The 15,585-nt window shown below is 51.5% G+C and overlaps 1 protein-coding gene across 1 annotated transcript in view; it reads left to right on the top strand.

Annotated features, from left to right (window-relative positions):
- Positions 1-249: 249 nt before the first annotated feature.
- The window catches only part of LOC140417213 (hydroxymethylglutaryl-CoA lyase, mitochondrial-like), a 59,510-nt gene continuing 44,174 nt past the window's right edge, over positions 250-15,585 (top strand). Inside the window, exon 1 of the mRNA XM_072501183.1 lies at positions 250-369. Coding sequence (XP_072357284.1) covers positions 295-369 — 75 coding nt within the window. The 5' untranslated portion in view covers positions 250-294. The remainder of the gene's footprint in view (positions 370-15,585) is intronic.

The following is a 15,585-nucleotide window of genomic DNA, read 5'->3' as shown; positions in this document are numbered from 1 at the left end:
GGTGCTTCATAGGAGTTAAGTTAAACTTCACGCCGAGATATACAAGGAAATGCTGTCAACCACAATCTTCCCGCATTCCCCCATCCACTTTGCCAACGTGTTGCAATTTCCAAAGGCTTCACAGGAACCAGCCCCGCCCTCAGGGAGGACAAAAGGGGTGTGGCTAAACGGGTGGCTAACGCGTCATGGATCACGTGGCCAACCGGTCACCTGCCGACCATTGAATATCGCGAGAGCCCGCGGGATTTGGCTGGGTTGGGGGTCAGGGTTCAATCGAGTTGACCCTGGGTCAAGATGCCGGCGCGGTTGTTGTTGCCTCGGTTGCCCCTCATCGCAGCGACCGCGTTCCACCGAGCGCTGGCTACAAATGTGAGTGACTGGCAACGAATCTGTAAGATCAGCCCATTGCAGGGGTGCTCGTATCCCCGGCCCGCTTGTAAAGGGGAAGCGTACTTCGTTCATGCTCTTCAATATTGGCTGTGCTGCTGTGGTGTCTGACTGGAAATGAGGGTGGATCAATCTGAGGCTGCATCGTTTACCTGTGGTTCAGATGCAAGGACTCATCTCCCAAAAGTAAAACATTAGAAAGGGTTTGTGAGTTCTGTAGAAGGGTCAACACCATGATCTCTATTTCTCTCCGGGGGCACCGAGGTCCCAGGTTCAATCCCGGGTCTCTGTCCGTGTCAGGTTTGCACATTCTCCCCCTGTGGGGCTCACCCCCACAACCCAAAGGAGTGCAGGATAGGTGGATTGGCCACTCTAAATTGCTCCTCAATTGGGGGGGGGAAAAGAATTGGGTACCTTAAATTTAAAAAAAAAAGAAAAAACTATTTCTCTCTCCACAGATGCTGTTGAATTTATCCAGCATTTTCTATTATTTTTAAAAAAAAATATATTTATTAAAGTTTTTTAACAACACTTGTTTTCCCCTTACAAACAATAACCCCCCCGCCCCCCAACAAAATAACACAAAATCGCACTGAGCAAGATATATACATGGCAACATGGAATATTTACATAGCTTTATACACTGGCTCTCGCCCGCACATGCCAGTTTCCCTCACCCTCCATGTTATCTCCTGCTCATCCATCCCCTCAAACAATCTCTTGTTCCCCCCCCCCCCCCCCCCCCCCCAGGGTTGCTGCTGCTGATCGACCTTCCTCTAACGCTCCGCGAGATAGTCTAGGAACGGTTGCCACCTCCTGTAGAACCCCTGCGCAGACCCTCTCAAGGCACACTTAATCCTCTCCAGCTTTATGAACCCAGCCATGTCGTTTATCCAGGCCTACACGCCGGGGGGGCTTTACCTCCTTCCACATTAGCAAGATCCTTCGCCGGGCTTCTAGGGACGCAAAGGCCAGAATCCCGGCCTCTTTCGCCTCCTGCACTCCCGGCTCATCCACTACTCCGAATATTGCTAGCCCCCAGCTTGGCTTGACCCGGACTTTCACCACCTGAGCTATTGCTCCCGCCATTCCTCTCCAGAACCCCTCCAGTGCCGGGCATGACCAAAACATGTGGACATGGTTCGCCGGACTCCCTGAACACCTTCCACATCTGTCCTCTACCCCAAAGAACCTACACAACCTCGCCCCCGTCAAGTGCGCTCTGTGAACCACCTTAAATTGTATCAGGCTGAGCCTGGCACATGAGGAGGAATTAACCCTACCCAGGGCATCAGCCCACAAACCTTCCTCGATCTCCTCCCCCAACTCCTCCTCCCATTTACCCTTCAACTCTTCTGCTAGGGCTTCCCCCTCTTCTTTCATCTCTGATCGGGGACCACACCGAGGTCCCACTGCCCCCTATGCTGTCTCCACTGGCCCCAGATCCTTAACGTTGCCGCCACCACCGGGCTCGTGGTATACTTTGATGGCGAGAGCAGCAGCGGTGCCGTCACCAACGCCCCCAAGCTCGTTCCTTTACAGGACGCCATCTCCATCCTCTTCCATGCCGCCCCCTCTCCCTCCATAACCCACTTGCGGATCATCGCCACATTTGCTGCCCAGTAGTAGCTCCCTAGCCCTCCACCCGCCAGCCCTCCTCGGTCCCGACTGCGTTCCAGGAACCCTCTCCTTACCCTCGGGGTCTTATTTTCCCACACAAACCCCATAATACTCCTACCTACTCTCTTGAAAAAGCCGTTGGTGATCGTGATGGGAAGGCACTGAAACACAAACAAAAACCTCGGAAGGACCACCATTTTCACCGACTGCACTCTACCCGCCAACGAGAGCGGCAACATGTCCCATCTTTTGAAGTCCACCTCCATTTGGTCCACCAACCTCGTCAGATTCAATTTGTGTAGGGCCCCCCAACTCCTGGCTATCTGGATCCCCAGATACCGAAAACTCCCCACCGCCCTCCTCAGCGGTAGGTCCCCTATCCCTCTTTCTTGGTCCCCTGCCTGCAGTACAAAAAGCTCACTCTTCCCTACATTGAGCCTATAGCCCGAGAACTCCCCAAACTCCCTTAGAGTCTGCATGACCTCCACCATCCCCTCCATTGGGTCCGCCACGTACAGCAGCAGGTCATCCGCGTATAGCGACACCCGATGCTCTTCTCCCCCGCGGACCACCCCCCTCCATTTATTAGACTCCCTCAGTGATATGGCCAAGGGTTCGATCGCCAATGCAAACAACAGGGGGGACAGGGGGCACCCCTGCCTTGTTCCTCGGAACAGCCGAAAGTACTCCGACCTCCGCCGGTTCGTCACCACACTCACCACCGGGGCGCTGTAAAGGAGCTTAACCCAGCTAATAAACCCTCCCCTGAACCCAAACCTACGCAACACCTCCCAGAGGTACTCCCACTCTACTCGGTCAAAGGCCTTTCCGCGTCCATAGCTGCCACTATCTCCGCCTCTCCCTCCTCCATTGTCATCATTATCAGGTTTAAGAGCCGCCGCACATTGGTATTTAATTGCCTACCCTTTACGAATCCCGTCTGGTCCTCATGAATCTCCCCCGGGACACAGTCCTCAATCCTCGTGGCCAGCACTTTTGCCAATAACTTAGCGTCCACATTAAGGAGCAAAATCGGCCTGTACGATCCACATTGCAGTGGGTCCTTGTCTCGCTTCAGAATCAAGGAAATTGTCGCCTCGACATTGTCGGGGACAGGGTCCCCTCCTCTCTTGCCTCGTTAAAGGTCCTCACTAGTAGCGGGGCCAACAGGTCCACATACTTTCTGTAGAACTCCACTGGGAACCCGTCCGGCCCCGGGGCCTTCCCCGCCTGCATGCTCCCCAAACCCTTACTCAGCTCCTCCAACCCGATTGGTGCCCCAAACCAGCCACCTCTTGCTCCTCCACCCTCGGGAACCGCAGTTGGTCTAGGAATCGTCTCATCCCCTGTACAGCTCTTCATAGAAGGCCTTGAATACCTTGTTTATTTTCGTTGCACTCTGAACCGTGGCTCCCCCTCCATCTTTGATTCCCCCTATTTCCCTCGCTGCCGTCCTCTTACGGAGCTGGTGTGCCAGCATCCGACTGGCCTTTTCCCCGTACTCGTAGGTCGCCCCCTGCGCCTTCCTCCACTGTTCCTCCGCCTTCCCCGTGGTCAACAGGTCAAACTCCGTCTGGAGCCGTCGTCTTTCCCCAAGTAATCTTTCCTCCGGGGCGTCTGCGTATCTCCTGTCCACTCGCAAAATCTCCCCCACTAACCTCTCCCTTTCCATGCCCTCTGTCTTCTCCCTATGAGCCTTGATGGAGATTAGCTCTCCCCTGATCACCTCCTTCAACGCCTCCCATACCACCCCCACTCACACCTCCCCGTTGTCGTTGGCCTCCAAGTACCTTTCGATACACCCCCTCACCTTCCCACACACCACCTCATCTGCCAGCAGTCCCACGTCCAGCCGCCACAGCGGGCGTTGGTCCCTCTCCTCTCCCAGCCCCATTTCCACCCAGTGCGGGGCATGGTCCGAAACGGCTATGGCCGAATACTCTGTCCCCTCCACCCTCAGGATGAGCGCCCTGCCCAGAACAAAGAAATCTATCCGGGAGTAGGCCTTGTGCACGTGGGAAAAGAAAGAAAATCCCCTGGCCTGCGGTCTTGCAAACCGCCATGGGTCCACTCCCCCCATCTGATCCATAAACCCCCTGAGCACCTCGGCCGCCGCCGGCCTCTTTCCCGTCCTTGATCTGGAGCGGTCTAGTGCTGGATCTAGCACTGTGTTGAAGTCCCCTCCCATTATCAGTCCTCCTACCTCCAGGTCCGGAATGCGCCCCAACATGCGCTTCATGAATCCAGCATCATCCCAGTTCGGGGCGTATACATTTACCAACACCACCCACGTCCCTTGCAACCTACCACTCACCATCACATATCTCCCTCCATTATCCACTACGATAGTCTTGGCCTCAAATGACACATGCTTTCCCACCAGAATTGCCACCCCTCTATTTTTTGCGTCCAGTCCCGAGTGAAATACCTGTCCTACCCATCCCCTTGTTAACCTAACCTGGTCCGCCACCTTCAGGTGTGTCTCTTGGAGCATAGCCACGTCTGCCTTCAGCCCCTTCAAGTGCGCGAACACTCGAGCCCTCTTCACCGGCCCATTCAGGCCCCTCACGTTCCACGTTATCAGCCGGATTGGAGGGGCTCTCAACCCCCCCCCCCCCCCGGCCGACTAGCCATCTCCTTTTCTGGGCCAATCCCGTGTTCGCGTCTCCCTCACCTTCCAGTCCCCCAGCCAGGGGACCTCCGTCCCGACCACCTCTTCTGTGTCCCATTCCCTTTCGGCCAGTGCAGCAGCAACCCTTCCCCCCCTCCCCCCCCCCCCCCCCTCCCCCCCGCTAGATCCCTGTCTAGCTTCTTTGCTCCCCCCATATCACTCCTGTAAGTCTGCTGACCCCGGCTTCCCCCGCCATCCCTTTGGCTCCCCGTGTGGGAGTCTCCCCATCAATATACGTTCCTTCGTTCCCCTTCCCGCCTTTCTTCCTGCGCGCAGGGGAAAAAAAACGCGCTTTCCAAAGCCTGCCCCGCCCCCTCTGGCGCAGCTCCTGTCGCGGCCTCGTGTCTCTCCCCCAGCCCATATAGCATTCCCTGCACGTGATTGCCCCCCTATATACAACAACCATCATACTTCAACCCTCAAACACCCCCCACCCTCACAAACCCTCAATTGGAGTCCAACTTTTCAGTTAGTATAAAGGTCCACGCCACTTTGGGCGTTTTGAAGTAGTGATGTTGGCCATTATGTGTAACCCACAGTCGCGCTGGCTGCAACATTCCAAATTTCACTCCTTTCCGATGCAGCACTGCTTTGGCCCGGTTGAAACCCGCTCTCCGCTTAGCGACCTCCGTGCTCCCGTCCAGATATATTCTGATCTCAGCATTGTCCCACTTGCTGCTCCGCTCCTTCTTGGCCCATTTCAGGACCCTCACTCTGTCCGTAAACCGGTGAAATCTCACCACCATCGCCCTTGGCGGCTCATTTGCCTTGGGCTTCCTCGCCAGCACCTGGTGCGCCCCTTCCAGCTCCAGCAACCCCGGGGGGGCCTCCGCGCCCATCAGCGCCCCGATCATTGTGCCCGCATATGCCGCGGCGTCGGCCTCCTCCACTCCTTCTGGGAGACCCCGGATCCTCAGATTATTTCTCCTCGACCTGTTCTCCAGGTCTTCCCGCCCACTTCTTGTGTAGCGCCTCGTGCCGCTCCACTTTCACCGCCAGGCCCAAGAGCTCGTCTTCATTCTCACTCACGTTTTCCTGGATCTCCTGGATCTTCACCTCGTGGGCTTTCTGGGTTGCCCCAAGTCCTTCAATTATTGCCAACATAGGCGCCACCATCTCCTTACGCAGCTCCTCGAAGCATCGCTTGATGAATTCCTGCATCTCCTCTTTGTCCCCGGCTGCTGCCATTTTGCTTGTTTTCCCTCTCTTCTCCCACTGCTCCAGTGCCACGTTTTTGGCCGTTTCGCTGCAGGTCCGGTCCATACAAGTTAGTAGGGGACCTTTCTCCTCTCTTCCCCACGGGTTGACTGTAAAAAAAATTCCGTTGGGGCTCTTCTATCGAGCCCGAAAGTCCGTGTTCGCGGGAGATGCCGAATCGTGCGGCTTAGCTCCGCATAGCCGCAACCGGAAGTCATTTTCTATTATTTTTAACAGGTCATGTGTTTTAAAGATGCATTGTTGCATAATGTGTAAATTTATTTCAGTTTTTTTGGTTGGCGGGACTTTTTGCCCTGTTCTGACACGATTTTGAGCCTTTTTAAAAACTTTTTTCCCCCCACTGGCTTGGATGGTTGTGCTTCCTTTCTTAACTCAACGTTGTGCTTCAAGAGCAACCCAAGACTTGAGTACATAAAATTTGAGTTAATACCTGTGCAGTATCGAAAAAGGTCTACATTGTGGCCGCTTTTGTTTTTTGGATGAGATGTTGGGTTGAGGCGAACCCAAGAGCTAGGAGCAGAAGTTGACCAGACAGCCCATCAAGGTTGATCTTTGTGTAAGCTTTAGGGGTTCGAGGTATAAAGCCCTTCTAATTAAAACAAACTCTGGTCTGAATATTTAATTTCTAACACTAGGGTCCTCGGTTGTGCTTGACCTACAAGGTATGAATAACTAGTATTTATGAATCAAGTAGAATTTAAAATACAGTATTTTACATATACTTAACAAACAGTGAAGACAACATTGAGGTTACCCCTCTCTCATGACCCCAGGAAATCTTGGTGGTGTCAGCACAAATGATGTCCCATTTCTTTTTGTTTTTGAAGTGATGTTGAACTGTGTCCAGAAAAGTCATACCCCAGAAGCCAAAGCATCAATGTGCGAATGAAAATTATGATTTTGCCACTTTTATCCCCTGTCTCCCATTCTTCCTCCCTTTTTTGGAGATGGTCCAAATTCACTCCTACTGGCTATAGGATGCAATTCATCTTGTGTCACTGCACCTTTGCAACAACTCGTGCTTTATGGGTCATAAACCCAAGGTTCACATTCCATCACAAACAAATGCAAATCTCCTCCCAGCTACAGAGAAGCCACAAATAAAGTCACATTTACTTGTCAACATATCTTAACCCAAACCCCATACTAAAGCTATTAAAATCTCATCATAATATCAGACAATAAAGGTCTCCTCTCTAGTATGGTTCAATTAAAGCAATGTATGGTTTATTTAAACAATGTCATCCTAAATTCACAATGTTTTAGCTATTCCTTCAAACTGAACAATCACCTAATTGTATTTTTAGCTCAAGATTCAAATGAGCTCAGTTGTAAAACAAGTTTGTTTCTTCACAAACATCTTTTCCTGTTTCCTTAAGTGGCCTGACATAATTGTCCAACAAAATGTTAAAACTGAATCACTTAATCTGTAGATATTACAGATTCTTAAAGTTAGTAGTATTATCAAAATCTTATACTTGGACTTCAGCACCACTGTCCTACCTACTCTGCATGTCACCTAGTTCCCTGAGAGATGAAAAATCGGTCTTATCTTAGCCTTAAATTCATTCAACGATGGAGCATCCTCAACCCTTTGGGGTAGACAATTTCAGAGATTAACAACCAATTCAGTTAAGAAATTTCTCTTCATCTCAGTCGCCAATGATGGTCCCTGAATCCTGAGACTGTGCCCTCATGTTTCAGATTCCCCTGTCTTGGAAATGTCTACACTGTCAATCCCATTCAGAATCTTGTATTTTTCAATGCGATCCATCTCGCATTCTTTTAAACTCCAGAGAATATACTCAACCTCTTATCAGAGGACAACCCTTCCATCCCTGGGACCAATCTAGAGAACATTTGCCATATTGCCTCTCCAATGTGGGTGGCACAATGGTTAGCACTGCTACCTCAGCTCCAGGGTCCCAGGTTCAATTCCGGCCTCGGGTGACTGTGGAGTTTGCACTTTCTCCCTGTGTCTGCGTGGGTTTCCTCCAGGTGCCCTGGTTTCTTCCCGCAGTCCAAAGATGTGGAGGTTAGGTGGATTGGCCTTGCTAAATTGCCCCTTTATGTCCAAAAGTTTAGGTCGGGTTACTGGGTTACAGGGATAGGTGGAAGCCTTGGGCTCTTCCCAAGGGCCGGTGCAGACCTGATGGGACGAATGGCCTCCTTCTGCACTGTAAATTCTATATGCTTCCTTAACCAGGGGGGTCAAAATTCCACTATGTATTCCAGATGTGGTCTGACCAAAACCCTGTAACAAGATGTCTTATTCCTGAACTCCAATCAATCTCCTTGCAAGAAATGACAACATGCCATTTGCCTTCCCACCATGCTAATATTTGAGGTCACTGTGGAATCTCGCTGCATGTCTTGCTTGCTTACATGTTTCATTGTGTGTGTGTGTGACACTCAAAAGTCATTCAGTGCAGTTGGAGAACTTTTGAGATGTTTTGGAGAACTGTTAAAATATAGTCTATAAGTGCAAGTCCTACATTTTTGTGAAATCCTAGCATGTGTGCCCCCATAATCATGAGATAATAGAACAATATATCTTTTACTATTCTAATAATAGCACTATTCAGCATTCATTATTTTTATGGATCAGCATATCATAAATTTATTGCATCAAATGTGTCAGCCACTTAAGTGGAATAACTAAGAAAACTCTCATTCAGATAGTTACATTATATATTTCACAGCAAACACTTGGTTTCCGAATGTAAGAATTATATTTGTTTCTTGGTGTTTGTTTTCATTTTTAAAAAAAATTTCAATTAAGGGGCAATTTAGCTTGGCCAATCCACCGACCCGGCACATCTTTGGGTTGTGGGGGTGACGCCCACACAAACATAGGGAAAATGTGCAAACTCCACACGGACAGTGACCCAGGGCCAGATCGAACTCGGGTCCTTGGAGTCGTGAGGCAGCAGTGTGGTGTTTGTTTTTAATTTTAAGTGTTGCATGATGGAAACTTGTTTTACTTCCTGATGAGATATGTGGTGCAAAGTCAAAATGGGGTAACAGCTGATCCGAGAATTCAGTCATTTACGGGATGTGGACGTTGCTGGTTAAGCCAGCATTTATTCCCATCCCCAGACTTCCGGTGGCGGTGATGCACATCAGGTGGCTCTCCTCCCAATTGAACCCAAAATAGCAAATTATCCAGTATTCTTGGCTCAAAAAAGCCACCCAAAACTCCTAAAAACCTAAAAGACATTGGCAGCGAAGAAGCAGAAGAGAAGATGCCGGCAAACGGTGGTTCAAAGGACCGGCGAGAAGGCAGAAGCGGCGGCAAGGGGCAGGAGCAACGAGCAGACAGACCAGCGGTCACACGAGGCGTGGCAGAGGCCCCGACGAAACAAGAAAGGGGGCGACCAGCGACCCGAACAGAAGGACACGAACAGGCAGCGATGACCCCCAACACACCGGGGGATGGATGGAAGACATTCCTAAAAAAAAAAGAACTGGCTGCCATGAGGGAGGCAACCAAAATGTAACTCCAGGTGTTGATGAAAGAGGTGGTGACGGAAGCGATGGCAACTTCCAACGCACGATAGGCGGCCTGGGAAAGAAGGTGGAAGCCCAGGGAAGGACGATCCTGGACCTGGAAAGGGTCTCTGGCAACCAACCAGAGTGATGGGATCATGCTCTGGAGACCGAGGTGAAGAGGCTGGTGGTGGCCCAAGGGAACCTGAGGGGAAAGGTGGAGAACCGGAAAACAAGTCCAGGTGACAGAACGTCCGTATTGTGGGACTGCCAGGAGTGGGTGGAGGGAAGGGACCCAACAGCCGACATCTCCCAAATGCTGGGTCGGGAGGAACAGCTTTCCGGAACTCGACAAGGCACACTGGTTGCTCCAGTCAAAACCCAAGACTGGGGAGCAGCAGAGTGCGATCATTGTGAAGCTGCATCGGTACCAGGACTGGGAAAAGATCCTGAGGTGGGCCTGACAGTCAAAGTCGCGCTCGCGGGAAGGACACAGAATAAGGGTCTATCAGGACATTGGGGCAGGCCTCGCAAAAAAAAAAAGCCGAATTTAATAAGGCAAAATCGTCTCTCTACAAGAGCAGGGTGAGATTTGGCATTTTGTTCCCGGCCTAATTCTGAGTAACTTATAACGGGAAAGAACATTACTTCGGAACCCCGGCGGAGGCCGAGGAGTTCGTGAAAACCAACCGTCTAGAGAAGGAGCAGACGCAGTAACGGTGAGGGCAGCAGGGAAAGAAGACGGAAGGCGGAGGAAGAAATGGAACCAAGATCTGCTGTATGGACTCTGTGTTTGTGCGGGACTGTGCTGCCTCGTTCTTGGACTAACGTAGAAGGACAGAGAGGGAAGCGAGGATAGAGGAAATAGATGAGGGGGCGAGGAGGGGAACGGAGATGGGCAGACAGAACAGAGACCGGGCGAGACCAGCTCTGGGAGGGGAGCCACTGTACTAGCAGGGAAGGCGAGCACGGGAAGACAAGCAGTAAAGGAGGCCGCGGCGCAACTCTCGGGAGAGGGAACGTCTGACCGGGGGAGGGGGATGAATACAGGGGGGAGGAAAGGGAGAGGGGGGGGGGGGACGGGGGACTCACAGAACAGGAAAGGAGCAGAAGCGAGACAGACACAGACATGGAGCAAGCTGAGGAATCAAGATGGCGCCGCAAGCAGCCACTTTGGAGGGTCCCTAAATAAAGGGAGACCCCGGAGTGCAGCGGCGCACCCACGTGGTGTACACACAGTTGGCAGTCATGTTAGGTGCCCCCTGGACAAAGGGAAACCTCGGAGTGCAGGTGCGCATCCACCAGGTAACTATGGTTGATCGCACAGGACCGGGGGGGGAGGGGGGAGAAGGGGTGGAGTCAGAGTCAGAAACCCCCCCTGCCTGGAACATAAGGGGACTTAACGGCCCAGTGAAAAGATCCAGAGTTTTCGCTCACCTGAGAAGCCTGAAGGCCGACATAATCTACCTACAGGCGACACACCTAAGGGAGAAGGACAGATTACTGGTAAGGAAGGGCTGGGTGGGACAGACGCACCATTCATGTTACGGGACGAGGGCTAGGGGAGTAGCCATACTGATCAGAAAGAGGATGAAATTTACTGAAAACAGGACTGTTACGGACCCAAGGGAAGGGTCCTTCATGGTCAGCGGTGTCCTAGACGGTGCACCGGTAGTACTGGTAAATGTGTACCCTCCCAACTGTGATGACAGACTTTATTTTAAAAATAACTATGGCTGAAATCCCCGACATTGACATGCACCGACTGATTATGGGGGGCAACTTTAACTGCATTCAGGACCCACTCACTGACCGATCGAGCCCCAGAACAGGGAACAAGACAGGCACGGCTAAGGAACTGGGAACATTTATGGAGCAGATGGGGATAATGGACCCGTGGAGGTTCCTGTACCCGGGAGAAAAATAATTCTCGTTTTTTTTCGCACATAAGGCTGTAATCCGAGAGGAAATTATAGCCTACAAGGGAAGAGAGGGGGGCCAGGCAACAGCTGATCGACTCCATCTTGGAGGTAGACAGAAAGTACTCCCGTGGCCCCAACCGTAGAGCTGTTGGCGGAGAGGAAAAAGCTACAAATGGACTTTAACCTGCTATCCACTGGGAATTCAGTGCACCAACTCCGCCAGACACGGAGGACCTTCTACGAACACGGAGAAAAGGCTGGCCGCTTATTGGCTCACCAGCTGAGAAAGCCGGCAGCCACGAGCAAAATAGCCCAGGTAAAGAATGGCAGAGGCAGACTGGTAGCGGAACCAAGAGGCCAATCAAGCATTTGAGACCTTCTACCGAGTGTTGTACACCTCCGAACCCCCCGACGGGGACGCGGGGCTGAAACAGTTTATCAACAGATTTGAAATGCCAGTTGTGGGGGAGGACAGGCAGGGGGAGCTGGAAGCAGCAATAGATCTGGGAGAAATCATGGAGAGCATCAGCTCAATACAGGCAGGGAAGGCACTGGGACCGGATGGGTTTCCGGCGGGCTTCTACAAAACATTTGCACCGGCCCTGGCCCCACATCTAGGGAACATGTTCGCGGACTCACTGGCAAGGGGCACTTTGCCTCCTACACTAGCACAGGCCACAATCTCATTGATACCCAAAAAAGACAGACCCGACGGAATGTGGATCATATAAACCCATTTCACTGCTGAATGTGGACGCGAAAATACTCGCAACGGTCCTGGCCAAAACGCCTTACCGGAGGTGGTCACTGAAGGCCAAACGGACTTTGTCAAGGGTAGGCAACTCACTGCTAACGTGAGGCGGCTGATGAATGTAATAATGACCCCCCTGCTCCCCCAGGAGAGAACACTAGAGGTGATTGTCTCCCTGGATGCAGAAAAGGCCTTCGACAGAGTACCTCCTCGAGATACTGGAACAGTTTGGACTAGGAGCAGGATTCACCGCCTGGGTGAGACTCCTGTACAACGCTGCCAAGGTGAGCGTTCGAACTAACACCACCAGCTCTGAATTCTGCCAGCTACAAAGAGGCACAAGGCAAGGATGCCCATTGTCCCCGCTCCTGTTTGCATTAGCAATCGAACCCCTGGCGATAGCCCTACTGGGTGTGAAAAACTGAAAGGGCATCCAAAGAGGAGACCGAGAGCACAGAGTCTCGATCTATGCAGATGATCTGCTCCTGTACATCTCAAAAGCCACAGGAAGGACTGAAAGCAATCATGTGGATTCTAAAAGAGTTTGGAACCTTCTCAGGTTACAAACTCAACCTGGGCAAAAGTGAGGCATTCCCAGTGAACCTAAACGGGGGAGTGACAGAGCTGGAGGAACTCCCATTCAAAATAGCCCAAAACAGATTCTGATACCTGGGGATCCAAATAGCCAGAGATTGGACACAGGTTCACAAATGGAACCTGACCAGCCTGGTGGAGGAAGTCAAAAAGGACATAGAGGTGGGACGCACTCCCACTCTCCCTGTCGGGGAGAATGCAGTCGATCAAAATGAACGTGCTGCCGAGGTTCTTCTTCCTGTTTAGGTCCATACCGATCTTCATCCCCAAGAGGGGGGGGGGGGGGGTGTGTGTGTGTGTGTGTGTGTGTGTGTGTGTGTGTGTGTGATTGTGTGTGTGTGATTGTGTGTGTGTGATTGTGATTCCCGCCAGCCATGTTAGACGCAGCATTTAAAAAATGGAGACAGGACGGGGGAACGCTAACAGTAAGGGACTTCTACGTAGGGCACAGACGAGCAACGCTGAATGAACTCACGGAGGAATGGGAATTACCTACAGGACAGGAACTGAGACATTTACAAATAAAACACTTGCTTCGCAAAGAGACAGTAGGTACCCCTGGGCCCCGGAGACCACACTATTAGAGTACCTGATGGCCACGGATAGTAGGGAGGGGGAACTCTGTGGGGAAAATATACGGACAGCTACTGGACAGAGCCCGAACACCACTTGACGAGACCAGACGGAAATGGGGGGATGAACTGCGGACAGAAGTGGGGTGGAGTCTCTGGAACGAAACACTGAGCAGGGCCAACTCCACCTCCTCCTGTGCAAGGCTCGGCCTCGTGCAATTCAAAGTGGTGCACAGAGTGCACCTGACCAGATCCCGAATGAGCAGGTTCTTCCTGGAGGTGGAGGATAAATGTGAACGGTGCCAGAGGGGCCCAGCCAACTACACCCACATGTTTTGGGCTTGTCCCAAACTTGCTGGGTTCTGGACAGCCTTCTCCGAGGCACTGTCCAAGGTTGTGGGGGTGAGAGAGAAGCCATTCCCAAATGTCGCAATCTTCGGGGTATCAGAGCAGCCAGAGCTACACATGGTGAAGAGGGCCAACACCCTAGCTTTCGCTTCCCTAACCGCACGCTGGAGAATCCTGCTCGGCTGGCGACTGGCTGCAGCTGCAGACTGGCTAGCTGACCTTTCGGAATTTCTCCACTAGGAGAAGATAAAATATGGCATCCGAGGGTCGGAGGAAGGCTTCCTTACTGCACGGGTGCAATTTGTCGGTCTGTTCCAGAACCTATTCGAGGCCAACAACAGCCAGCAGAGGGGGAAATGGAAGGATTACGCATCGACCAGGGAGGATAGCAAAGGGGATGTGCGGGAAGGGGGGAGGACACGCCGAACTAAACGGCAGCAATCTGTAACTAAAGTAACGTATGCCTTTTTTTGTTACACTGTACAATAAATAAACATGTATGTCAATGTACATGATGTCAAAAATGGCAATAAGAAGATATTTAAAAAATAATTTATTGCCTATCCCTAGTTGACCTTCATAGGCTGCTGGTGAGTTGCCTTCTTGAATCGCTGCAGTCCCCGAGGTATAAGTAGACCCACGGTGCTGTTAGGGAGGGAGTTCCAGGATTTTGACCCAGCGACAGTGAAGGAACGGCGATAAATTTCCCAAGTCAGGGTGGTGAGTGACTCGGAGGGGAACCTCCAGGTGGTGGTGTTCCCTGCTTTTGTCCTTCTAGATGATAGTGGTTACAGGTTTGGGGGGTGTTGTCTCAGAAACTTTAGCGAGTTCCTACAGTGCATCTTGTAGATGGTTCACGCGTCTGCCACTGTTCGTTGTGGTGGAGGGTATGAATGTTTCTGAAGGGGGAGGAATCAAGCGGGCTGCTTTGTCCTGGATGGTGTCGACCTTCTTGAGTGTTATTGGAGCTGCGCTCATCCAGGCAAGTAGAGAGTATTCCAGTCCACTCTTGTGCCTTGGAGATGGTGGGCAGGCTTTGGGGGGTCAGGAGGGTGAGTTACTCGCCGTAGGATTCCTAGCCTTTGACCTGCTCTGGTAGCCACAGAGTTAATGTGGCTAGTCCAGTTCAATTTCTGACCAATGGTAACCCCCAGGATGTTGATTGTGGGGGATTCAGCAATGATCATGCCACTGAATGTCATGGGGTGATGGTTAGATCCTCTCTTGTAGGAGATGGTCATTGCCTGGCACTTGGTTGATTTAGGTTTGTCTTGTTTCTTGTGTACAGGACACACCTAGGCAATTCACTTTGCCTGGTAGATGTTAGTTTTGAAGCTGCACTGGAACAGCTTGGCTAGGAGTGAGACAAATTCTGGAGCACGTCTTCAGTACTGTTGCCGGAATATTGTCAGGACCTATATCTTTTCCAGTATCCGGTGCCTTTCGTCGTGTTTTGATATCACGTGGGGTGAATCATATTGGCTGAAGACTGACATAAGTGATGCTGGGGACCTCCGGAGGAGACCGAGATCATCCACTCTGCACTTCTGGCTGAAGAACATTGCGAATGCTACAGCCTTGTCTTTTGTACAGATGTGCTGGGCTGCGCCAGCATTGAGGATGTGGATATTGCCATTAACGGCTATATGTGACAGGACTGCAGAACTGAGATCTGATGGGTTCATTGTGAAATCGCTTAGCTCTGTCTATTCATTGCTGTTTATGCTGGTGGCACACAAGTAGTCCTATGTTGTAGCTTCACCAGGTTGATACCTGGTGTTGCTCCTGACATGTTCTCCTGCACTCTATATTGAACCACAGTTGATCCCCTGGCTTGGTGCTAATGGTAGGATGGGCCATGAGGTAGCAGACTGTCGTTGAATGCAATTCCGCAGCTGCTGCTGCTGGCCCACAGGACTTCATGGATGCTCAGTCTTGAGTTGCTAGATCGGTTTTTAGCATGGTGGTAGTGCCACATAACACGATGGAGGATATCCTCAATGTGAAGATGGG

This window comes from Scyliorhinus torazame, chromosome 1 (assembly GCF_047496885.1).
Source record: "Scyliorhinus torazame isolate Kashiwa2021f chromosome 1, sScyTor2.1, whole genome shotgun sequence".
NCBI classification, from domain to species: Eukaryota; Metazoa; Chordata; class Chondrichthyes; order Carcharhiniformes; family Scyliorhinidae; genus Scyliorhinus; species Scyliorhinus torazame.
Note: the sequence above shows the minus strand (reverse complement) of the source record. Positions and strands in the feature narration are given on the sequence as shown.